General features: G+C 43.0%; 1 protein-coding gene across 4 annotated transcripts in view; it reads right to left on the reverse strand.

Moving 5' to 3' along the window:
- NEK11 (NIMA related kinase 11) overlaps positions 1–27482 on the reverse strand; it is a 290466-nt gene that overhangs the window by 77588 nt on the left and 185396 nt on the right. For all 4 annotated transcript variants that reach the window (XM_021071329.1, XM_021071328.1, XM_021071326.1 and 1 more), the window contains one exon: positions 21312–21472. In XM_021071329.1, the coding sequence (XP_020926988.1) occupies positions 21312–21472 (161 nt within the window). The remainder of the gene's footprint in view (positions 1–21311; positions 21473–27482) is intronic.

Here is a 27482-nt window from a genome sequence, read left to right on the forward strand (position 1 = left end):
TGGTCAATGAGGCCAAGGCACTAATGGAAGACCCCAGAGCCCAGCAGGTACCAAGCACAAAAACAAAAGAAGAAAAAAGCAGGTCTGTCCCTTCTTCTACACCTTTGTGGTCCCCAAACTTAACAGGGGCAGCCTTGAGTCAGAGAGGAAGCTGGCAGAACCATCCTGTGCAGAAAGAAAAACAAAGCACACATCTGTGTGTGCAAGTGAGGACACCAACCTGACAAGCCTCGCTCTTAAGCCCAGCTCCTCCATTAAATGCTGGTTGAGGCCAATGGGCTTGAGTTCCCAGGTCTTAGTTCCTGTATCTATCTGCGAAACTAGGGGGTTGAATCAGATGATGCTTCAGGAGACTTCCAGCTCTCAAACCTTAGTCTTGTGGCTAAAGGGCCAGATGAACAAGGAGTGTGGTAGATGCTTTTGAAGTGGTGGAAACAACCATTCCCATCCCCATGCTCCTATGCCATCAATAGGTGGTGGTCTTTATCACCCCTGGAGCTGGGCCTGCACTTGCTTCAGGCCATAGAATGATGCAGAAGTAATGTTGCATGACCTCTATAACTAGGCTGTAACAGGCAGGTAGCTTCCATTTTTACTCTCTTGGAAGCTGACAACCACATAAAGAAGTCTAGGCTGTCCTCCTGGAGAGGTCCCGTGGGGAAAGTCCCTAGAGCATGAGAAGCCATGTGAGGAAGGCAGAGGCCCCTGGCCAACAGCCAGCACCACTACTGGACATGCAAGTCAAGCTCTCAGCCAAACACAGCCACAGGAGTGACTACACAGTGTCACATGGATAAGAAGAGCTGTCTTATGAGCCCTGGCAACCCAGAGAGTCATGAGAAATAAGAAATCATTGTATTAAGCCACTAAGTTTGGGGGTGTTTGGTTGTACAGTGAAAGACAACTGATGCTCTAAAGAAACTGAGGTCACCAACCAAGTATTTTCCACTTTTATGTCCTAACACAGACCCTGGCACATGACAAATGCTAAATCTCATCTGTGAAGGTCTCCTCCAACTGTGGTGATCTGTAAGGAAGAAAAACAGAAGAATGGCAACAATTCTGGTTCTCCCCTACTCAAAGAAAGTGGAGGAGAAAGCATGCTGCTTCTTAACGCCGTGGCCTGGTCTAGTCAGTTAACCTCTTCAAGCCTCAGTTTCCTTAATTACAAAGTGACAAGAATAATGATCTCCATCTCACACAGGGCTCTTGTGAGAAGCAGACAAAGTAATACAAAGCCTTCACTACAGCGTGTGGCTCAGGGGAAATGCCCAGCGAGTGGAAAAGAGAACTGGATTGGACAGGATGGGCAAGGGACAGAGACGTGAAAGGTGAAGCTCCACTTACTGCGTGGGCCGCACAGCCCGGAGAGTCTCAGGAAGCATCTGAGTTGAGTCAACACAGCAGAAATAGCAAGAGCCAGAGACAGGGCTGCAGAAGCGCTGGGACACACCAAGCACAGATTCCCAACACAGAGTTCAGGGATGCAAGAAAGGCAGAAATAATTCTAATACTATAGAATGAACGAACGAATGAATACTAACTTTTATTAAGGTTCTTACTACGTGCCACTGTTCTATCAGTTTATGTGTATTAATTCATTTAAAATCTATCAGGTGTGCTATTTTTTTCTCCATTTAACAGTTGAGGAAAATTGAGGCACAAATAGGTGTCATATATGACCAAACTCATGCAGCTTGTAAGAAGTGTATCAGGCAATGTCTCTAGAGCCTGACTTCCTTTTAGCCACTAAGTTACATATACATAGAGTAGAAATAAGGGCTCTCAACCCAGAGCAGTTCACAATATTGTTAGAGGACCTAGGGTATAAACTCAAGAAGAAGACTGGAGTTCCCGTCGTGGCTCAGTGGTTAACGAATCCGACTAGGAACCACGAGGTTGCAGGTTTGACCCCTGGCCTTGCTCAGTGGGTTAAGGATCCAGCCTTGCCGTGAGCTGTGGTGTGGTTCACAGATGTGGCTTGGATCTGGCGTTGCTGTGGCTCTGGTGTGGGCTGACGGCTACAGCTCCAATTGGACCCCTAGCCTGGGAACCTCCATATGCCGCAGGAGCGGCCCTAGAAAGGGCAAAATGACAAAAAAAAAAAAAAAAAAGAAGAAGAAGAAGAAGACCTAAGAACAGTTCCTTGGGAGATACACACAAAATAAAAAGTGGTCTAAAAAAGACACATGAAAAGATGCTCAACATTGCTAATAATTAGATGTAAAGCAAAACTACAATGAGGTATCACCTCACACAGGTCAGAATGGTCATCATGAAGAAGACTACAAAAAATAAATGCTGGAAAGGGCATGGAGAAAAGGGAATCCTCCTTCATGGTTGGTGGGAATGTAAGCTGGTAAAACACTATGGAAAATAGTATGGAGGTTCCTCAAAAACCTAAAACCAGAGTTGCCATGTGATTCAGCAATCCCAATCCCGGGGATATATCCAGAGAAAACCATAGTTCAAAAAGGTACATGTACCCCCAATGTTCACTGCAGCGCTCTATACAATAGCCAAGATATGGAAGAAACTGAAATGTTCAGCGACAGAAGATGTGGTGTGCATGTACATGCAATGGGGTATATATATCTGTGTCTGTGTGTGGATACACAATGGAATATTATTCAGTCAAAAATAAATAAATAGTGCCGTATGCAGCAACAAGGAATGGGCCTAGAGTTATCATACTAAGGGAAGCAAGCAAGAAAAATAAATATCACATGATACCACTTACATGCGAAATCTAAAACAAATGATGCAGATAACCTTATCTACAAAACAGGAACACACTCCGACTTTGAAAACAAACTGGTGTTTACCAAAGAGGAAAGATGGAGAGGGAAAAATTCGGAGTTTGGGATTAACATATACAACCACTATATATAAAATAGATAACCAACCAAGCAAAGGTAACTATACTTAATATTCTGTAATAACCTGTATGAGAAAAGAATATGAAAAAGAATGGATATATGTATATGCATAACTGAATCATTTTGCTGTACCCCTGAAACTAATGCAACACTGTAAGTTAACTATATTCCAATACAAAATAAAAATTAAATTAAAAAATAGAATGCAGCCTGGAAACAAGATGCAGCCCGAGAGGGAGAGGTGGGAAGGGTGGGTTCTTCACTGACAGCTTCCGACTCCAGATTATAAAAGCAGTTTAGGCAGACACATTGGTTCTTGCCTAACCACGGCCTCGACATGAGTGCTGTGCCTTCTCACAGTGGAACGAGCAAACTCAGTCATGGTCCATGGGGCACTTGGGACCTTTGCTGACTTCCCTTCCTGCCCCTGAAGTCTGTAAACCCAGAGGTCATGGGTAGTCACTAAGCTGAATGAATGTTCATTCCCAGCAAGGAACAAGTCGTTTTCTATCTCTGGGCTGCAGGAAAGGATATAAAAACTTAAACTGCCAATTACACTCACTGAAAACTTTGTAAAATTTTGAAATAATTTCAGACTTACAGAAAAGTTGCAAAAATAGTGTGAAAATTCCCATCTACCTTTTATCCTGATGTCAATACTATGTCGTGTTTATGTTATCATCCCCCATATAGCCATGCATTTCAAAGTCAATCATCCTTGGAGCTATAACATTCAGGCTGGAGGATTCTGGCTAGTATGTTGTAAGATGTTTAGCAATATCCCTGGCCTCAACCATCAGATGCTAGGAAGACACTCCCGTCACCCCTTCCTTTGACCCTGAAATATGAAACCCAAAATGTCCCCAGACACTTCCAAGTGTCCCAGAGGGGCAAAATCTCCCCTGGTTGATCCAGAGATCTATGTACATCTCAATCTCCACATACATATTTTCTCTACCAGTCAAATATGGAACAATTTGGGGATCAAAATAAATGATATTAATGGGTTATAAACTATAGGATAAAACGAGACGACAATTGTATCTTTTAACATTTTGACAAAGAGACAACTTACAACAAAGATTGGGCTCTACCTTTGTCACATCAAAGAACAATTTAGGAAAGGACTTAAAGAGCTTGTTTTACTCTATTACAACTTAATCCATTAACCAGCTCATTTTTAGTGTTCCAGAAATTATCATTTAATGAACACAAATGACCCCAATAGAAAAGGGAGAAAATGGAAATGAACTCTACGCCTTTCTAAAGATGTCTCCATTCTGTGTCACGTTTGGGCTGAGCTCATGGCTCAGAGACCTTCCAGGAGCACATTCTGGCTGGTACAAGGCGGGGATTATGCTGCTAATTGGTACTTTGCATTTTCACCTGGTATCAGTTTAAATTGATCTCTGCCCAAGCTAAGTGGCCTGTGGGGCACCCTCATCTCCCTAGGTGCCACCTTAAGGTGCCACCAGCCTTCAGTCACTTCAACCAAGGTCTAGGAAGCTACTTTTCAAATGCTGTGAACAAAACCTAAAGGTTCCTTGGCTGCTGGACTTAGATGTTCTTAGTCTCATTCCTTCCTAACATCAATCCCTCTAACAGGCATATGCCTTAAAGGCAGGAGGAACATCTTGTAAGATTCAGCCCTGAAAAACTCAGTCCCAGAGATTCAAGTTCAGGCAAACACTCAGATTTGTTTCAGAAATAGATGCAATAATCTGGCTAATGAATTATAAATTGTTTCTTAGGGGGAAAGGGTAACTGTTTTTAAAAGGTCCAGTTGGGTCTGTAAGACATATGATAATGAGCAAGGCTGGCAGCAGCCACAGAGAAAGCTATGATATCTGGGGCAACCTCTCCTTTTAAACAATGTTTATATTGAAATATTTTAAATGATATGTTCTCACTAGGTCCATCTCCCAAGGCAATAGAGATAAAAGCAAAAATAAATAAATGGGACCTAATCAAACTTACAAGCTTTTGCACAGCAAATGAAACCAACCTACAGAAAAGAACAACCTACAGAATGGGAGACAATAGTTGCAAACAGTGCAACAGACCAAAGCTTAATCTCCAAAACATACAAACAGCTCATACAACTCAACAAAAACAATAACAAAGAACACAATGGAAAAATGGGCAGAAGAATTAAATAGACATTTCTCCAAAGAAGACTTACGGATGGCCTGTAGGCTCATGAAAAGATGCTAAACACAGCTAATTATTAGAGAAATGCAAATCAAAGCTACAAGAGTGTTGCAGGACATGTTTCCTTGAAAACTCCATCTTGTCCTTCTTTACTTTATCCCATCTTCCTTCTTGGAAAAACAGTCACAGTGCTGGTAAATGACTTAAGCTTAAGAACAAAGGCATAAGTGACTTAAGCTTAAGAACTGTTATGTGCCTAGAGGTCAGAGGAAGAGCTTAACCTTTTACCACCTAAGTGGCTTTTTAAATAGTAAAAGAACTTATATAATAGTAAACAAACCCTGTATCATCCACCCATAGCCACTCCTCACCTGATCTCATCTAAAGAGCACAATAAAAGCAGTGTGGTTTCTTGAGGCAGGGCTCTTGGTTCCTGAGACCTTGAGTCCCCGGCTCCCACCTTTACTTAAGATAAATGTCTCTGTGTCTTGTTTTATGTTAACTTTTTTTCCTTAAGTTCCACAGCACCCGTTCTTCAGCCCCATCCTGCTGAGCTGGCCCCGGCACAAAAGTAAGAATGCTCTCACACCAGTAAGAATGGCTATAATTAATAAGCCTACGAAAACAAATAGCAAATGCTGGAGAGGGTGTGGAGAAAAGGGAACCCTCCTACACTGTTGCTGGGAATGTAAATTGGTACAACCACTGTGAAAAACAGTATGGAGGTTCCCCAGAATACTAAGCATAGAGCTATCATATGATCCAGCAATCCTACTCCTGGGCACATATCTGGACAAAACATATATGCAACCCTATGTTCACTGTGGCACTATTCACAATAGCCAAGACATGGAAACAACCTAAATTCCAATCAACAGATGAATGGGTTAAGAAGATGTGGTACATATATACAATGGAACACTACTCAGCCATAAAAAAGGACAAAATAATGCCATTTGCAGCAACAAGGAGGCATAGAGATTCTTATAGTAGTGAAGTAAATCGGAAGGAAAAAGACATATACCATATGATATCACTTACATGTGGAATCTAAAATATGGCACAAGTGAACCTATCTATAAAACAGAAACATACTCACAAACATAGAGAACAGACTTGTGGTTGCCAAAGGAGAGGGGATTGAGGGAGTGGTATGGACTGGGAGTTTTTGATTAGCAGATGCAAACTCTTATATATAGGATGGATAGACAATGAGGTCCTACTGTCTAGCACAGGGAACTATATCCACTCTCCTGGGATAGACCATGATGGAAAATAAGAAAAGAGTGTGTGTGTGTGTGTGTGTGTGTGTGTGTGTGTGTGTGTGCGCGCATGTATGTATATATATATATATATATATATATATATATCTGTATCTGTATATATGTGTATATATATATATTTATCTGTGTATATATATGAGTCACTGCTGTGTGGCAGAAATTGGCTCAATGTTGTAAATCAAGTATATTTTCATTTTTAAAATGTTCTCTAATTATTCCTATTTATTTTTTAATTTGGAAAATGTAGAAACTTATAGAAAGAAAATAAATCAACTCAAAATCCCATCACTATTAATGTATACACCCACAAAAATATATACACATATGTGGTCTTTTCTAGGTAGACCTATCTTTTAGATATTGGAGATTATACGTATGGTATACAAAAAATACATAAAGATGCATACACTTTTGCTTGGATTTTAATCTCATGCTATTAAAAATTCTTCAGAGGAGTTCCCTTGTGGTGTAGCAGGTTAAGGATCTGGCATTCTCACTGCAGGGGCTTGGGTCACTGTTGTGGCATGGGTTCAATCCCTGGCCTGGGAACTTCCATTTGCCATGGGCACATCCAAAAAAGGTATCTTCAGAAATATAATTTTAATAGTTACACAATACTGTACTATAAAGCCATATGAATTTAATGCCCCTGCCTGTAACTAGACATTTAGATTGCTTCAATTTTTTTGTAAATAATATTGCAATGACTATTCATGCAACTTTGCCCCCTGTTATTGTTATTTCTTTATGTTAGCCATTCAGAAACGAAGTTATTGAGTCAAAGAGAGTGAACATTTAGAGCCCTGACCCTACCCCTTTCTCTGCTCTGGCCCTGTTCTTCACATTTCTACCTATCCCAATTAGTTGATTTTCTCCAGCATGAACTTTGATACCTTCATACTTGTTTTCAAGCTCCTTCTATTAAAATGCACTTTCTTTCAAGAAGAAATATGATAGATACATTACCACAAAGATGCTTGATAAAGCTTATTGTTATCTCAAGATATCTATATTTCAGTAAGGAATAGAGCCTCCTATCAGAGGAATTAATTTCTAATAGCTGGAGTTTAGGTAGCAGCAAGCAGACAAGCCAGAGGTGGAAGTCAGATTGTGCCTTCACAGGACTGTAAAAATCACACTGCATAGGCTTTGATTTAGTTATCAGCTAGTTCTGTCTAAATAATCCAGATTATCTCCTCACTTTATTTTTATTTATTTATTCACTTGTTTATAAAATTATCATTGTTATTTTGGGCTGTGCCCATGACATGCAGAAGTTCCCAGGTCAGAGATCAGACCTGAGCTACAGCAGTGACAATGCCAGATCTTTAACCTGCTGAGCCACCAGGGAACTCCCATCTGCTTACTTTATTTTATTTTTTATTTTTTTGTCTTTTTGCCTTTTCTAGGGCCACACCCGCGGCATAGGGAGGTTCCAGGCTAGGGGTCAAATCGGAGCTGTAGCTGCTAGCCTACGCCAGAGCCACAGCAACATCAGATCTGAGACACATATGCTGGATCCTTAACACACTGAGCAAGGCCGGGGATCAAACCTGCCACCTCATGGTTCGTAGTAGGATTTGTTAACCACTGAGCCAGAAAGGGAACTCCCCCCATCTGCTTACTTTAGAGCTAACTCAGAGCTGACTAAATCTTTCACCATGACTAAGGTGAAATTTCTTACGGCTTTCACCTTTGTCCTGGTGAAAGATTTAGTCTGTGCACACATACTAAGGAAGCACACACTTCTTTACTCAGTCGCGTTCAATTCAGGTAAAGTGTATTAAATACCAATTATATGCCAAATGCATACAAAGTTGAGGGAGGCAGATATGTCCTCAGCCCACAATTTTGGGGCAGATAATTAATTCCGCGTCCTTGGGGCATTCCGCCCAGACACCAGCAATTCACTGCTCTTTCAGCAGTAAATTCTCTCATCAAATTCCCGTTTGATGCATGTGCTCTACCCTCAGGTAGCTGGTGAATTACACAAGTCAAGTTAAGAAACCCCGCTAAAAGCAAACAAATAACAGCCCAATAGTTACCTTAGCCCATTTCTTGTCTGGACCATGAAACAGTCCCCTTATTTTTCTCTCTGCCTCCTCTGTGGCCTCACTTTAATCCATTTCCTTCACGGCAGCCATGACTTTGTCATTATGCACGGAACAGAATCCCATCAAGCCTGGCATGCCCTAAATGGCCCCACTCCTGCTGATCTCTCCAACCTCATCTCTTGCCACTTCTACAACTAACTGTGCCCCAGCCATATTGGTCTCTTTTCTTCAGACACACCAAGATCTTTCCCACCTTGGGGGCTTCTCATTGGCTGAGAGTGCTCTTGCCTCACACATCACATGACTGTCTTTCTCATCCTTCAGATCACAAATGTAGGTCTATTTAAATTTAAATTAGGTTTGCTTCTACCACTTCTATCACAGGGCCTTATTTCTTTCTTTTGAGGCACTTGCCCAAAGATATAGTTAATGGTTTGTTTGTTATTATTTTCTCCAGGAGGGCAGGGACCATGGCTGCTGAGATATTATTAGCTCAAAGCTGGCAATCAATAAACCCTTTTTGAACACATCGATGAAAGAAAAGCACACATCTGGGCAACAAATAGTCAAGTAAAATATTCCTCTGGTTCCATCTCACCAGCAGATTTTACCTAAATTTATAGCTTCTTAACCTTATGAAAACTTTGGATACATTTCTCCCACTGAATTCTTTCAGAGACATTTATTTGCAAAGCTCCATTCCAAGTCTGCTAACTGTGCATCTTCTGCTTCCTCTGCCTTTTCTTTTTGGCTCCAAGATGGTCTATCATACGGCTATTTTCTATCTGCATCTGAAGTGACCCTAGAAACAGAGATGACCTCGCAGGCTTGCCCAAAACTAGAGCTTCCTTTGGTGCAATCTTTGTTGTCAGCCTTCTGGGAAACCTTCTGTGGCAACCTCCCAAATGTCTCCAGATGAAGAACTTCTCCTTTCAGACGATGGCCCCTCTGTGGGTTGAAGCCATTGCTACAAGCTTTCCTTCTCTGTGGCCATCCCAGGGCATACACCCTCAGGCACTGTGGGAGGCATAGCTGTTGGGGTACGAGCTACATCTGGGGTGCATGAGCAGCAGGCTCAGAGTTTCTCAGCCCAGTTCAGCTTTGTGCTCATTGGTCTCCCAGGCTTTCCTGGTTTCATGGCTCATCCTCCCTGGAGCGAGTCCACTGATCTTCCCAGTTCCACACTGTAGTAGATCCCACGTTATTTTCCTACAGCTTCTGTGATCCTACAAATTCTTACAGACCCAGGAACTGGACCCTTTACTGTCTGGGTCACAGATTTATCCATCTTGGCCTCAGTGTGTGTGTGTGCATGTGTGTGTGTGTGTGTGTGTGTGTGTGCACGTGCGCATACATACATACACATGTATACATATTATAGATATATATATACATATAACATACATATATTTATGTATATTGCACACACATATAATTAGAGAATTCTGACTCCTGAAAAACAAATACATAATTAGAGAATTCTGACTCCTGAAAAAAAAAATCTCATAAAGAATTCAGTGTTGTCTTTGCTATACAGCAGAAATTGAAGGAACATTGTAAATCAACTATACTTTAATAAAAAATAAAAAAAAATAATTCAGTGTTGTAAAAAAGCAAGCCAGGAAGATTTTCTATGAGCATCATTTTGTTGGAATCTGACACTCAGATAGACACAATGGACCAAATTCTAAAAAAAAAAAAAAAAATGTCATCTGGATCCTCAATAACAGAACATGGCAGTAAAAATGTAGTTACAAGGCTTATACCAGAGCAGAGCTACCCAGCATCTTATACTTTTTATCTTAAGTTCTTAGCAGCAAGGCCCAATTACTGTCATTTGTACATATCACAAAAGCATTGCTTTGTTCCTTAAAGACTCAACCTTTGATCTGAAAGTTGACAAGATGCTATTTTGAAAATATAATCCAACTATTATGCAACCATAATTCTACACCAGTATTCTTGCTAGAAAAAAAGAATCTTATTTAGCATCTCAATTACCTAGGACAGTTTCAGCTACAAGTAACTGAAAACCTATGTAAAATAGCTTAAACAAAGAGCCCTAATATGTTCTGTTTCAAGCATTTTCAGAGCCTCCTCTTTTCCCAATGAGGTATATACCCAAAGCAAGTATATTCTCACACTTTGGGGCCAGAATTAATTGTCTATTCATCTTAAAATAATTTCTGGCAAATGGAGTCCAATGGCCAAACTGCCAGAATGGATCAGGATTTACCCAGATCATGAGGGAAGGTTGCCACTGGCACAAAGCTGAAACTCTGACCAAGAGGCCCAAGGAGAAGAGGGCACAACCTCGCAGTTCAGAGCCTGCACTCTGGAGCAAGTCTGCCTGAGTTTAAATCCAGCCCTACTATCTGCCAGGCTTGAGTAAATTATTTAACCTCTTGGTCCCTGTATGTCCCCATCTGTATAATGGGTTGTTGGGAGCATTAAATATGCATTCTTAAAGTATATATGTGCCTAGTACATATTAACTGTAATATGTGTTTGCCAAAACTAAATGCTCAAAATTGTGTGTTGCATATATAACCAATATGCACAGTATCTCGGTGTGAACCTGGTTTAACTTTCTGCTCAAACTATGGTAATGAATCACAGCAGTTGAAGACATCTCTTTCTAAACAAGTTTGTCTCTCAAGCTGGTGCTAACAGTCCTGAATCCAAGAGATTCCAGTCACAGTGTGTAGGTCAAGCTGCAACCTGGTTTCAGAGGAAAAAGGTGAAATGAAGGCAGAAAACAGGCTCTGCCATCCCCCTAGGGAACAAAGCAATGGGAATCCATGCAGGGAAAGCCTAGTGCCACAAGGCATGCCCATCCCGAGCCTCAGGATAGTTGGCTTCTGTGCGTATGAAGAGATGGCAAGGGGACATAAGATGCTGCGTTCCTGGTTCCTCCACTCACCCTAGTGAGCGCCTTCCTCTTGTTAAATGAGAGGAAAAGATCTATAAGTTGGATAAAAGGCAACAAACAAATAAATCATCTGTTTAAGAGAAATTCTGACCAACTCTAAACTTTGAAGAGTTAAGAGATAAACAAATGAGAGAGGCTTCAGTTACAAAGTTAAGTAAATGAAAACAATTTACACAGCTCTCTTTGAAGCTGAACAAATGGATAAAGAAATAGGGCACTGATATCAGTAAAAGAGTAACTAGTACACATGCCTCTTGAGGAGTGAGCTGTGAATGAACAAATGGATGAATGAATGACAGGCCACCGGCTGCCACATGACCGTAGTTTGGGAGCAGTTTGGGCACCAACAGCCTGGGGACAATTGTACACCTATCTTTGGACGTTCTCAGGCTCCCAAGACTCTGCTTTCTGCTCCCACATCCTGAGGCCTCTGTCTCCATCCAGCACTCCCAGCTTCTCAGGGCGGGTGGGCTATGCCGACTCCCAAAGGCACATCCAGAGGAGGCCTGGTCTAACCAACAGAGACACAGACAGTTTCATAGCTACAAAGCATCCTTTTTCCAGTGGCCGAAAGCCACTCCAAATGAGGGAACAGATGGCTTCATGTGCTGCCAGGCCTGACACCACAGCCTCTGTGTGCTGAACAATCCCAAGCAGTCAGAGACGTAGAAACGTTCATACAAAGTGAATATAAACTTCCACTTCAGCTCCAGCCATTGAGAAGAGTGCAGCCAAGTCCATCTCACTCAGGCTCCCCGGAGTATCCTCCGGTTCAAGGGTCCCTGTGTGAGCTGGTGTGAGCTTGGGAAGGGGCTGATCTCCTTAACCCCCTGGCCCTCTCTCCGATGAGGGCCATCCTGCAGGGTGAATCCAAACCACACGGAACCATCTTCCCTATTCACCCCCAGGCATTCTGGACTCACTTTTTTTTTCCTGAGAGACCTCATTTGAGGGCATGTGGGACCTACGTCAAGCTCAAAAGTCACACTCAGGCCATGAGCAGACAAAGAGGTGGCTTCATGCGGGCTAAGGACTCACACATCTCACTGTATGTATGCAAATATCATGATTCTGTTGTCATTTTTTTGCAGTTTTTCTTCTCTTGAGGATGTTATTTTTTTAAATTTTATTTTTCTTTGGTGAATTTTTAAAATTGAGATATAATTATATCTCAATATAATTGAGATAACATTAGATATTAGTTTCAGGTTTATAACATGATTCATTATTTGTATATATTGCAAAATGATCACCACAGTAAGTCTAGTACCATCCATTGCATAATCACAATAGTACCACATGTAATTACAATATATATATATATTTTTGGTCTTTTTGTCCTTTTTCTTAGGGCTGCACCCATGGTATATGGAGGTTCCCGGGCTAGGGGTCTAATTGGAGCTGTAGCCACCAGCCTACACCAGAGCCTCAGCAATGCCAGATCCGAGCTGCGTCTGCGACTTACACCACAGCTCACGGCGAGGCTGGATCCTTAACCCACTGAGCGAGGCCAGGGATTGAACCTGCAACCTCATGGTTCCTAGTTGGAACCTCATGGTTCCATTCATGATGGGAACTCCACAATATTTTTTGTTATAATGATGTATTATTTTTATTGAGGTAAAATTTGCATTCAGTAAAATGACCAGATCTTAAGAGTACAATTTTTTAGGTGTATATACCCATGTAGCCACAATCCCGAACAAGATGAAGGATGTCCCTCTCATCCCAAAAGTTCCCTCTTGCTCCCTTCCAGGCCTTCCCTACCTTGCACAGTCACAGCTCTTCTGATTTCTATCACCATAGATTCACTCTAAGACTTTATCTTGCTGCCCTTCACTGGCTCAGCCTTTCACAGTCTACAGGGCCTTCACAACGTAGTTCCAGCTGGCCTGAGCTCTCCAACCTTACCCACCTTCTTGCTCACGCTGCGGCTTCCTGAACTTGCCGAGCCTTTCATGCCTGGAGCCTTCCCACATCCTCCTCCCCTCTCTGGGGTGCTCCTCTCCCAACCCCTCTCCATACACGGAGGGCTGTCTTTGCCCATCCTTCAGGTCACAGCTGGAAAGTCTTCTAGAAACTCTCTCTGACCCCCTGCTAGGTCTCCCCGTGCCTCTTAAATGTCCATTTCCTCTATCACTTCAACAGCTTCCTTTCCTAGTCACTCTCATCTGTTTGAATACTGGCTTACTGGCTACCTTACCACTGAAGGCATTCATTCATTCATTTATTTCACAAAATCAACTGAGTATCTCTTCTGGGGTAACCACTTTCGAGGTGCCAGGAATACACCAGTGGGGGAAAAAAAATCAAACTACCAGAATATCTGCTCTACTAACTTGCATTCTAGTAGGGGAGACAGACCATAAATGAATAAATGAATATACAATGGTAAGTCAGATGCAGATAGGGACTAGGGAGAAAAACAAAGCAGGAAAGGGAAGAGGGCATTCTCAGGCCAGCAAGCTCTATTTTACATAAATTAGCCAGAGTCCTCCCCAGTAAGATGACATGAGCAGAGTCTCTGAGGTACAGAAACAGCAAATCTCTTGTGTATCTGGAAGGGCTCCCAAAGGCAGGCACGTGCATGGTGAGCTCCAGACACGGGAAGACGGCTGAAATGGCTGTAGCGGGAGCAAGGGCACTTCTCACAGTGATGAAGGATGGGGAGCTGGAAGGCCACTGAGCAGACTTTGCCTCTTATTCTGAGTGAGATGAGGAAGGCACTGGGAGACCAATTAAAAATTACTGCGATAATCCACTGAGGCGGCAATAACAGCGCTGGCAGTGGCAGCAGAGGTACTTAGGAGTAATTATATTCTAAGCATGCTTCAGAGGTCCAGTCAACAGGTTCTGCTCATGAATGATGTGGAATATGAGTGAAAGGGCGAGAGTCAAGTTGGCTCGCGGGGGATTAGCTCTCTGGGATACACTTAGCTCAGGATGCTCAGCAGAAATCCACATGACTTTTAACCCCACTCCTAGGCACCCTGGAGATGTAAGTCCAGGGTTCCAGTGCAGAATAGAAGACACACATCTGGGAGGTGACAGTCTGTGGATGTGATTTAAATACACACGGTGGCTGAGTTGCCCATGAAGGTGCTGCTGTGTCTTTTTGCTTCACAACAGTGTATCCAGTGTCCAGAATACTCAAATATATGATGTATAAATGAATGATCTGAGCAAAACCCCACCCACTTTCTTTTCCGCAAGTTGCTTTACTAAGCTATCGTCCATCTCCTTCAAACCATATCCACAAACAGCTCCAAAAAATATCACTAAGTTACAGAAACCAAAACACCGTGGTGACCTTCCTCATTTTCTGCACACTCAGATGAACCTTTCACATCTCAGTTTGGTCTCATTAGAAGCCAAGCCCTTGCTCATCCACACTCATAATTCATAGGAAGATGGGATGCCATTCAGCACAAAGCCATGAGACAGAGCTGATCACATCCTTGTGGAGCCTGCCTGGAAATGAGGACGCTGACATTCTAATTCCCATCTCACTGCCAATGACCACCTCTGCTCGGTGTTACAGGAGAAAGGCCTTAAAGAGTGTTACTGATGGGAACACAGAGCTGCATCTGCAAAACCCACACTGCAAATCAGCCCCCCAGCCCCTGTAACAACAAACACCTCGGTCACTGCACTCAGAACTGACAGGTGTGGCTGTCAGCGTGTGCATGTTTAACCACTGATGCCTGTACACTTCGCATCATTAAAGTTTGCTAACTGTGGCATAGATTATCAAGGCCAGGGTCATGGCAAGTTGGCATCTGGGGGTTGTTTTAGGGCCTCATAGACACTCCTGGGCACCTACTACAGAATTATCCAGACATTCGTGGTTACAGTTGGGAATGTAAACAATGGACAGCCTCTACAAAGCCCAATGTGCTGTGTTCCCCATCTGACGAGCAATGAGCTGTGCTTCATCCCGGACTGGAAATGGTAGAAAAGGGAGGGGGAACAACCACGATGGAGATGAGGGCTGGAAACTGCACATCAAAACCACTCCTCTCAGCAACACACATCGGACCGTTACCTGGAAGCAATGACCCCTCAAGCTGTGAGTTCACTAACACTTCAGCAAGGCTGGCTGCTGTATCACCTGGGCCACAGGCAGGAGGATGCTGATGGAGAAATGATTCAGCAGCAGGGCTGATTGCTTCTTAGAACTGATGACATCTGGGGTAATTCATGACAAAAAGTTTTTCCTCCCACACATAGAGCTAAATTAATTAGGTCTGATTATGCAAAATAGCAGGTAAATCAGTCCCATTTGGAGTCAAGTTCTGGCACCTTCTATAAATTAAAAAAAAAAAAAAAAAAAAAAAAGACCAGTAGGAGGAGAGCTATCTGTATCTCATAACAGATGTGGGCGGCAGGCTTCTTTTAATTTTCATAACTCAGCACTTTTCCTTGAACTGGTATAAACTTTGCCTTGTATGTAGCTCAGTAATTCTGTTCAGTAAAATTGATCTCACCAGAGGACCAGATAATGCAGTGGCCCCTCAGGCTGTTCCCTTGGACAACTGAGTAAAGTATATTTTCTCAGTCATTGCAGAAGCAGGGGTTGTGACTGTGTAGGAGGAGATTGTGTAAAGCAGCAACTACAAGTAAGGTCAGACAGTCCTGCTCTGCTGCTTACTAGCTGCTTGGCCTTGGGGAAGTTCTCTCAGCTCACTAAGCCTCAAATTTCTCTTGTGCAAAGTGAGGACAGCATAATAGTCTTATCTTTCAAGGGACCTGAGTCTTAAAGTTAGTGCCTCATATAACAATCAATTGTAGACAAAATATGCTGATCCTTTTCTGAGCACCAAATGAATCAGCTTGCACTTGGGGAGAGCACTGTGTGAAAAACTTGTATTTAGATATTATAAGTCTCTGGAGTTCCTGTTGTGGTGCAGTGGAAACGAATCTGACTAGTAGCCATGAGGATGTGGGTTCAATCCCTGGCCTTGCTGAGGGATCTGGCTGATTTGTGGTGTAGGTCACAGACATGGCTCAGATCTGGCATTGCTACGGCAGTGGCATAGGCTAGCAGCTGTAGCTCTGATTCCACCCCTAGCCTGGGAACTTCCATGTGCCATGGGTGTGGCCCTAAAACACACACACACACACACACACACACACACACAATTATGTCTTGGGCAATAATTCAAAGCACCAAGAGGTTCAAACCCAAGAGGTTCAAACTTGAGAGACACACAGGTGCAGAGGCCCAGTGGGAAGTCTGGGTTTACAGCTCTCAATCCAGGGCATTGGCTTTTTTCACTGAACTGCTAGCACAGAATTACCTGGAATCCCTATCTCGTGCTCCCTTCCTCCCTGCTAACTTTACCGTCTAGCTTATTTGAATTCCAGGCAGTTAAATTCTAGTTCAATGCCATTCAAATAGAATACACATCACCATATACACTCACATCAAACAATCAATTGCAAACAAAGGGTTGTTGCAAGAATTGAATGAAGAAGGCTGTCTGTGGCAGCCACAGAGGGACCACCCACCTACATCTTCACGGGCAAGCCTGCTGCAGGTCTTAGGGGAGCCAATAGCCCCCAGGGCTGCCCCTTCACAGTCACTGCAGCATTCATGTCAAGGCCATGATCTTACCAGGGAGCTTCCGGCCACTGCAAGTGTGGTGGGCACATCTGAGCTAGGCCATGTTTGCCTATTTGGGCTCCTCCATTGGGCAGTCTCTGCCTTGTGGCCAAGGCATTTTCAGGACTGCATGGCAGGCTGAGCTCTCACCCCATCCTTCATTCTTCCCCCCTACCCTTTCCCTCAAAGAGGCAGTCCAGCATCATGGCTTGAGGCTCCCCCTGCCTAACTCATAGGCTTTTCTTTCTCATTTCTGGTTCTATCTTGTCATCTGCTTCCCAGAGGATCTAAAGTGACACACCACATAAAGTACTGGGTATAGAATGAAGGTTCTAGAAACATTAGAACATTAGGTTTCCAAGAGAAACATTAGGTTCTCTTATTGTTATAATTATGATTTGATTAAACTTTTTTTTAATTTTTTTTTTTTTTTTTTTTTTTTTTGTCTTTTTAGGGCTGCACCCGTGGCATATGGAGGTTGGCAGGCTAGGGGTCTAATCAGAGCTGTTACTGCTGGCCCACACCACAGCCACAGCAATGCCAGATCCAAGAGCCAAGTCTGCGACCTACACCACAGCTCATGGCAATGCCGGATCCTTAACCCACTGAGTGAGGCCAGGAATCAAAGCCGCAACCTCATGGTTCCTAGTTGGATTCGTTTCCGCTGCATCACAATGGGAACTCCCTGATTAAATTTATGACTCCACTAGCATAAGACACTCTTGGAGACACCTACTTCCTTGACAATTTGCTCCTGCGGTCCTCAGTGGAATCTCAGGCCTTGCCTAGCCTGCACCTATCTCTCTGCACCTATGGTGCCATTTCAAGATCTTCCTTGCTTTTTCAAATGCTCCACTGTTTAGAGAGAATTTCACTGGAGAATTTGGTGAAAATGTACTGAAAACTTCAGAATTGGCTGGGAAGTAGGCCTCTACAGCTCTCCATCTTAACAAGAACAAACACCACGGTCCTAAGAGCCTTCTCTAAACAAGCATCAATGAAAGTCACATCCATCAAACAGTAGAGCCTTTCCCAAGGGAGTTCTGAGTCACATCGTTATGGCCCACCTCATGTACATCACGGGTGCCCATGGGACATTAAGTAGTCTTGGAGAGAGAAATGATGCTCAAGGCAGCAAAGAAAAGACATAAGGGTCTACAAAAGCCCTAGCAGCCTGCAGCCCTAAAACAAACCATGAGAGTACGTGAAACATTTTTCATTGATGGGTCCTATAAATATTTCTGAGAACCGGTTATAATGACAGCTCCATTATCCCAAGATCTAAGAGGCTGGTTCCAACTCAATGACCACAGACTTCAAAGAGGAGCCACCAACAGCACGATAGGGGCTTGGGATGAAGGGCTATTGATGCTCTCTGAAGCCGAGAAACAAATGACAAATAGGTGCTTCATAAAACTGCTTTGGAGATGCCACGGCTGACAAGATTGTCATGGGTGGGACAAGGGACTCAGCAATCAATCCCAATGAAGCTGTAGCTATTTTCCTTTTTGAAAGCACTTCTTTCATCAAAACAGAAACCACATGACTTTTGCTCCATCTGAAGGAAGAGGAAATCAACTTTGACCTGATTATTCACAGAAAAGCCATGGGTATAATGATCACCTAAGTAGACCTTGGGTGAAGGAGTCAAGGGCAAGACTGAGAGGGGAGAAGAGGCAAACCCCTGAGATGGCTGCAAGAATCGCACCACTCACAAAGCTAAGAGACCTTCTATCGAAGGTCTCAGCAGAGGGTTCTGTAAGTGTGATTTGTGCATTGCTAATAAAATAACCTAAAAAGAGGAGGGTAAACACCCATCGCAACCCCACATTCCCCACCTGTGGGGAGGGGGAAATTATGTCGAATTACTAGGCAAAACAAGTGGTGCTGTAACTACCTGTCTCTAATACAAACTACTCAGTTGACATTTCTACTCCTGCTTCTACTATGTAACAGGGCGATAGACCTTCTGTACTAGGAAACACACTGACTTGGAAACAGGATGGACCTGGGCCAGAAGCATGGTTATAACCCTTCTTCAGCTGAATGACCATGGGCAAGTTACTTCTCTCTTGACGACTCAGTATTCTTCATCTTTAAAATAGGGATAAGCCACCCATTAGGGTTTTTCGAGACAAAACACCAACATGAATGTAAGAGGCCCTAGCATCTTGTCCTAATAGATTATTTAAAATAAATCACAATCTATCACATCACATGTTACAGAGGCACAGCCCAGAGAGCAAAATAGCTGTGCTATATTTAACACTGGCCGTAATAAATAAAAAGGGATTTTTTTTTTATATTTCACTTGTAAAGTCTCACTTTAGCATTAAAGAGTTTTGGAAGTATCATTTAAAAAGCTACAAGGAGGAGTTCCCGTCGTGGTGCAGTGGTTAACGAATCCGACTAGGAACCATGAGGTTGTGGGTTCAGTCCCTGCCCTTGCTCAGAGGGTTGACGATCCGGCGTTGCCGTGAGCTGTGGTGTAGGTTGCAGACGCAGCTCAGATCACTCGTTGCTGTGGCTCCGGTGTAGGCTGGTGGCTACGGCTCCGATTAGACCCCTAGCCTGGGAATCTCCATATGCCGCAGGAGTGGCCCAAGAAATAGTAAAAAGACAAAAAAAAAAAAGCTACAAGGAGTTCCCATCATGGCGCAGCAGAAACAAATCCAACCGGAACCATGAGGTTGTAGGTTCGATTCCTGACTTCGCTCAGTGGGTTAAGGATCCGGCGTTGCCACGAGCTGTGGTGTAAGTCACAAATGTAGCTTGGATCCTGCGTTGCCGTGGCTTTGGCATAGGCCAGCAGCTGTAGCTCCTATTGGACCCCTAGCCTGGGAATCTCCATATGCCGTGGGTGCAACCCTAACAAACACCAAAAATAAAAATAAAAAAAATAAAAAGCTGTAAGATGGCTAGGTAGCTTTATCATAATAACCGCTAATATCTCATTAATTACTTTATTAAATTCTGGGTACTATTCTAAGTACTTTACATGGATTATTTCATTTAATTCCCCAAACTATTCTCTGAGGTGGGAACCATTATTCTCCTATTGTACAGATTACAAAACTGAGGCATTTCCACAACCTGGAAGTGACAAAGGCTGGACCCATTTAGGCAGTTTGATTTCTAACCCTGTGTTCCAGCAAGTACATGAAAAATGGGACTTCTGGAATGGCTGGAAAGTTCTATTTCTTGACCTGGCTGGTGTTTGCCATATATTTTATTCATTTGGTTTTCTGAAATCAGTTTTATTTTATTAAAAACATTGTAAAGTAATAATGTTAGTCGCTAAAATTTTATCGCCTGATGCTTTGGACAAAAATGGAGTATGTGTTTTACATATTGTGTGTTTTGTGACCAAAGGCACAGAAAGAAGATTTCTGTAATACTGTAACAATATTTGTCTTGGTTGTTTAGGACAGTGGCTCAGAAGCAAATAGAAATTGTATTTTCAATTTGTGGTAGGAAGTGTTGTTGTTCACCTGACCCCACTGGAAAAAGGGCGGAAATGGTGCAAGGAAAGTGGTCTTACTTTGGCATGCTGAATCACCCTTTGCCTTGACTTTGTGCTTTTCTCAATATTTATCTGTTTCTCTCTGCATGTGCCACGGCTGGGATCCTGCATTGCTGTGGCTGTGGTGTAGGTAGGCAGCTGTAGTTCTGATTCAACCCCTAGCCTGGGAACTTCCATATGCCACAGGTGCAGCCCTAAGAAGAAGAAGAAAAAAAAAGAATATGAGCATAAATTACCCAAAGTCATTTGCTTTTTCCTCACACAGCTCTTGCCCCCACCCCTGTTCGGCAGATGCCCAACAGTGAAATCACCTGCCGGATGGTTTCTTGGCCTGCGGCCCAGGTGGGGCCTGGTCTTGTCCTTGTTACAGAATCCGTGGCCAGGACACGGACTCAGAGACTGCGTGCAAGGGAGGACCTCAGAGTCTGGGAACAGCCAGAAGGACTGACTCCTAAGCCCAGGACCGCTGGGTCACAGCCCCAGAACTAATTTGTGCACTGGGGCATGACTCACAAATCTGATTACCAGGCAGAAAAGTATATTTTTTAAAATCCTCTTTCTTCTAAAGAGACATGTGTGATGTTTATTTGGCAGCTGTATGGGGAGTGTTCAGGGTGCAAACAGCAGTGTGTATATCATCCTCTCACCTGGATCAGTACTGGGTGCTCCAGCCCCACCCCATCAACACATCCAGACCAGATTCACAGAATTCCATGGGCCCTTGCCCGCCCCTGGGCCTTGGAAATCAAGACACGTAGAGCCTGTATAATAAGCCCTAGTTTCCCATCCCTTACTTGGGTTCTAAGACTCCCTTGACATGGGAAATCACAGCCTGGTCAGCACCTGGGACAGCCCCACTGCTTCTGCTGAGAGCGGGCGTGTACCTGTTGGTTTGTCCTGTAAGCAGGCTGGGACCCCTCATCCTGCACCTCTTCCTCTCCCGCTGAGAACACCATATTTTCTTCCTCCTCCTCACTTTCTTCAGAACAGGAATCAAATGCATCAGTATAATACTCTTCAGCCACAAGTGGGTCTTCTGGGATTTCTGAAATAAAGAATAAACAAGAATCAGGTTCCACCAGTTATTAAAATTACAATGACTCTAGGACCTCTCCATGCTTTCACAGAGATGTATATTTTGTTTGCACTGACAACACTTTCATGGAGAGTAGAGCTGAATCATAGCTTCCTGAACACATCTGGTGGAATGCAATAGATACTCAACGAAGGTAAGCCAGTGGAGGAAAGAGGGGTTGACTTTTGAAACCACATTTTGAAAGTAGAAGCATAAAACCATGAAACAAGAAAGGATCTCTTTTAAAGCCTTTACCTTCAGAAACATGAATCTTTATTAAAAGTGAGGAGATTTAGGAGCAAAAGCAGGGTAAGGTGCCTTGGCTTGTAGGACCCTATTCCATACACACATAAAGTTTTGCAGAGAGAACTGGAGGGCATAAATGTAAGCACTATTCCTGGGAATTTCTTTAAGAAAGTATTAGTATGAAGACCAGGCAAGATGGATAGAACATATAGCAATGGCATTTTGGCAAGCTGAGGAAAATGTTGTAACTCTTTTCTAAAAGACTATGAAGGCTTTTGAGCTGGGGTTCACTCTGGGTTCCTATGACTCACGTCAATACGAAGAATTTATTTTTATTTTTTTCTTAAGGGAAAGGAAAGGCCACCCAGTTAAGCTGATGCCAAGGAATGGCTTCCTGTTACTTGATGCAATATTATAACTAAAAATATAGTTGGTGCTTATAATGGTCTTCAACTAAAAAAGGCTAAGAATGGATCACAAAACAGCATAGTGATATCACATCTGATGTGCTAATGGGGGCCTAGAAATGGGAAAATATTCTTTGCGGGGGGCGGGGGGATTACATATGATACCCTGCCTCGTCAAAACCATGGTATTTTAGGCTTTTTCTTAATCTATATCTTATAAACAAAATCATTCCTTTAAATTATAATACAGAGCACTGTTTTGCACCCCAGTGTTGCTACTTTATGTCTAGTGAGGAAAATATGGAATTTGGGTCAGAGAATCAAGGTTTGAATCCAGCTCTACCACCTTGTAGATGAGAAACTCGGATGAGGAATTTGAACTTACTGAGCTCCGATTTTTCCAGTAAAGCTGACATAAGGGTAATCTAACAGATTCAATGAAATGCTTTCTTATGAAAGCATTTATATGTACAGAAACTCCACACAAATGTTCTTTCAATTTCCACATCTGTAAAATGGACTTTTTATTAACTAAGACCAGAATCCCTTGAAAGTAAAATACTAAGTGGGTAGAGAAATTTCTGACAATGGAATACTTAAAAATATTTGCTATCTATGGTTTTTCGTAAAACACAACAGGCAGTACTATGGAATCAAAACTAGTCAGCTCAAAAGACAAAAATTATACATATTCAAAACTGCCTTTGCCAATTCCTTAGGAAGGAGCTTACTGGGAATCTCATACTTTCAGTAAATCCAGCACAGCCGGTTGTCCCCTCAGATCACCTATTGTCGTTGAGCACCAGACAAAACAGACTATTTGTATATAGGTGTTACATCTTATAAAAACCTTTATTTGACTTATAATCAGAGTGACAAGAGGACCACAGCAAGTATATAAAAACCAAAATCTACAGAAAGGACACTCCAGGTCTCCAGTTTTGCCAAGTAGGAACACATGCTCCCTGAGTAGACCGGTGGACAGAACCACATGGCTTCCTGCCTCTCCCTGGGTCTCTGTTTCTCTTTCACAGAAATTTCCATTCTCTGTGTCTCCCTACATCCTCCCATTTCCTCTCCATCTTTTCTGTCTCTGTGTCTTTTTGACAGCTACTCATTTAGACTCACTCATACTTTGTCTCTCTTTCCGTCTATCTCCCCAACCTCACTTTCAGGCAAAAATATTTGCTTTCAAGTTTGACTATGACAGAGTAAGAAATGTCACTTATATTATCGCCCAATATACAGAAATGTGCAAAATGACTTCGTGTATGATAAAAATACCTTTATAGTTGAAGTAAAAGCTTCATGCATCTAGATTTACCCATACTACAAATGACACACTCTGGTATTCTGCATTCTATTCAATTTTTTTTTTTTTTTTTTTTTTGCTTTTTAGGGCCATATCCATGGCACAAGGAGGTTCCCAGGCTAGGGGTTCAATCGGAGCTGTAGCTGACAGCTTACACCACAGCCACAACAATGCAGGATTTGAGCCGCATCTGCAACCTACACCACAGCTCACGGCAACGCCTGATCTTTAACTCACTGAGCGAGGCCAGGAATCGAACCCTCAACCTCATGGTTCCTAGTCAGATTCATTTCTGCTGTGCCACAATGGGAACTCCTCATTTTTTTTTTTAAATGCTAGTTGCAACTTGCTAAACTCATTTCTCAACCCACAGTTTGAAAAACACTGGTTTAGCATGCTGGCTTTGGGATCAAAAAGACCTGCATTTAAATCCAGGCTCTGACATCAGCTTCATAACATAAGGCATTATTTAAACTTTCTGCCCTTCAGTTTTCTCATTGGTAAAGTGGGAATGGTAGCACCCATCTCATAGAATTGTTGGGAACATCACACGGTATGATGGCTGCAGCCTGCAGTGCACATGATATGTGCCCCAAAAAATGTGAGTTACTGACATTTAACATAAAACTCTGTAGTTTTGCCTGTAATACTCAACACCAGGAGGAAAATAAATACCAGATAATCACAAATAGATGCCAAGTTAAAATTTTTAACAATGTTCTAAATAGAATTGCTTCTCAAAACACACAGTACCCAACTCAAATGGCAATAATGGACAACCCTTCCCTCTGCTCTCCCTGCTGCTGGGCTCCGGAGGGACCCTGGTCATGTCACACCCTTTTCTCCCATAATCCCTCCCGTCCATTGGTTCCATCTGGCTCCTCCAGGAAGCTGAGAGGGAGCCTCTACTACGGGTATACACACTTGTTCTGTAAAGGGCTGGAGAGAAAAAGTGTTAGGTTTTGTAGGTTATAGAGTTCCTATTACAACCACTCAACTCTGTAGCCTTAAAGCAGACAGAGACAATACACAAATGAATGAGCATGGTTGTGTTCCAACAAAACTTTATTTATAAAAGCACGTGTTGGGCCGGATCAGACCACAGCTCTACTCCACAGACAAACCTTTCTCATGCTAACTATTGAGCCTCACCTCCCATAACATGGCTCCCTTTGAAAGTCAGTCCCTTGCCTTCTCTTGCCAAGGATCCCCTCTGAGGAAGGAAAGGAGGGGAAGAAATGGCTAGGAAGAAAGTGCCTAGGTCATGAAACAGACTGGGATGAGCCCACCTCCAGTGTTTCATAAACAAGTAGCACTAAATTGGTGCAGCTCAGAAAAGGGTGTATTTTCAAAGGCGAAAGTTGAAAGAAATGTAAGTCAGCTCAAGCTGTGTTTGTCAAACCGTGTTTTTCAGACGCTGGCCCAATTTGAAGTCTTATTAGGCTAAGGCTCATTTCTCCTGTCATGGAGGGGGAAATGGTCTGTGATAAATAGCTTTAATTTCCTCGCACCCTGAAGTCAGCCTCGTGACAGCAGCTTTGGAGCAGCATCCAAATCTCCACCATGCTGAGCAGCAGTGACGGAGTGTGTTGATGAAGGAATCCAGCAATGGCTGCCTGAACTTGGACACAGTTGCCGCAAATCCATGCTGGAGAAAAAGTAATTACCCTTATTCCAGGAAAAGGATGCTCTTTGTCAGACACTTTAACTGAGACCCTAATAAAGCCCTTCTGCTGAGATCTGAGTGACTGGCAGGATCACCTGCAGGGCTTGTTAAAACACAGATTGCTGGGCCCCCTACAAGATCAGTAGGCCTGGGGGAGGCCTGAAAATGTGCATTTCTAACAAGTTTCCAGGGGCTGCTGGGGCTGCTGGTCTGGGGGCCACAATTTGAAAACCCCTGCTCTAGGATATAACTAGTTCAAATAAAACTACTATTATATACTATACAGAAGCTCTGTGATAGAATATATAAAATATATATGTCTACATCTTCCAACATTTATATGTTACAGACAAAAAAAATGAATGAACTTTAGTAGAAGAGCTCCATTGTTGTGCCATTGGTTGTCTCAGCTACTCACAATCTCTATGGAGTTATAGAGGACTCCTGCCATTTTACTGGTGGGGAAGAGCAAAACGGAGTCAGCAGTCCAAAGTCACAGAATTTTACAGTTTGTAAAAGCACATTCATGGGAGTTCTTATCGTGATGCAGCGGAAATGAATCCAAATAGTATCCGTAAGAATTCGAGTTCTATCCCTGGCCTCGAGCAGTGGGTTGGGGATCTGGCATTGCCGTGAGCTGTGGTGTAGGTCATAGACGCAGCTTGGATCCCAAGTTGCTGTGGCTGTGGTGCAGGTCAGCACCTGCAGCTCCAATTCAACCTCTAGCCTGGGACTTCCATATGCCACAGGTGCAGCCCTAAAAAAGCAAAAAGCAAAAAAAAAAAAAGCACATTCATACCCATTACGCCACTTGATCATTACAACAATGATTCAGGTTAGGCCAGGACAACATTTTATCTCAATTTTTAGATAATGAAAGTGAGACTTGGGCTAATACCCAATCAGAGGTCACATAACTGCATGCGTGGCAGACACTAGACTGGAATATACATTACCTGAATCCTATCCTTTCCCCACTGCATTAGTGCTATTTTAGCTAGGAATTTTCATCTTCACTGGTAAAATGATGCCATGGATAAAAACCGTGATTATCTTTCCCATAACTCTGAAAGATGTTAGACAACCAGGGATAGATTTTTGGCTTAATGGGATAGAAAAAAAATGAAGCTTAGGCATCCTGGTAAATTATCTGAAGGGAGCTGGGTATGTGTATATATACACATAGTCTTTTTCTTTTTAGGGCTGCACCCACGGCACATGGAGATTCCCAGGCTAGGGGTCTTATTGGAGCTACAGCTGCTGGCCTACACCACAGCCACAGCAATGCCAGATCCGAGCAGTGTCTGTGACCTACACCACAGCTCATGGCAACGCCGGATCCTTAACCCACTGAATGAGGCCAGGGATCAAACCTGCAACCTCATGGTTCCTAGTTGGATTCGTTTCCACTGAGCCAAGACGGGAACTCCAGGAGCTGGGACTATTGAATGCCAGGGTGCTCACACAAACTCAGCCCAACAGGCACACCTCCATCTCAGATATCATCAAACTGGAATGAGCATCAGGATCATCTGGAGGCTTTGCTAAAAGAGATTCCTGGCCCCCAAGCCCACTGTTTCAGATTCAGCTGGTCTGAGGTGGGGCCTGGAATTCCACACAACGATGCTGCTAGTCTGGCAACACAGGTTGAGACTCTCTCTCTCTCTTCTAGGACCTTCAAGGAGAAAATGACATAAAGTGTAATTGTTTAATGAGGAATTCCCCCAATACTTCGTCCATTATTGCACCAGCTCTTTAAACTTATAAAATGATCAGGAAATGCATTAAAGAATTTTTTAGGAGCCAAATACAATAAGAACTTTGCCTAAAGGAAAAACCAAATTTCCCTTAAAGGAACCTAGTTATGTGGGAGGAATTTTTCCCACATAAGTTGGCCCACAGGTGGCCTGTGAGCTCACCATTATCCTAAATGATTCTAACCATCCATATGCCCTGAACAAATGTGAATAACAAAATTAGCAGAATGGGTCTCAAAGGGTGGTCCCCAGAAGAGAAGTAACAGCATTCGCTGGGACCTTAAAAATGTAAATTCTTGGGCCTCCCAGACCTACTGAATCAAAAATTGGGGTGAGGGGCCAGCAATCCACAAGTTAACAAGCTCTCCGGGGGTTCCTAATGCACATTTAGTTTGAGAATCACTAATTTAGCACAGTGTAGATCTTATAGATCATAAGCTCCTTGGGGAAGCAGCAGAGCTCGTCCTGTTCACTGTGATATCTCCAACCCATGGCTCAAAGCAAACACTCAAACTTCTTGTTGAATAAATGAATGCCTATATCTCTGAGAAGGGCTTTCAAACTACCACATAGTATCTCATGCAAAGAATTT

The sequence above is a fragment of the Sus scrofa genome, chromosome 13 (genome assembly GCF_000003025.6).
Source record: "Sus scrofa isolate TJ Tabasco breed Duroc chromosome 13, Sscrofa11.1, whole genome shotgun sequence".
NCBI classification, from domain to species: domain Eukaryota; kingdom Metazoa; phylum Chordata; class Mammalia; order Artiodactyla; family Suidae; genus Sus; species Sus scrofa.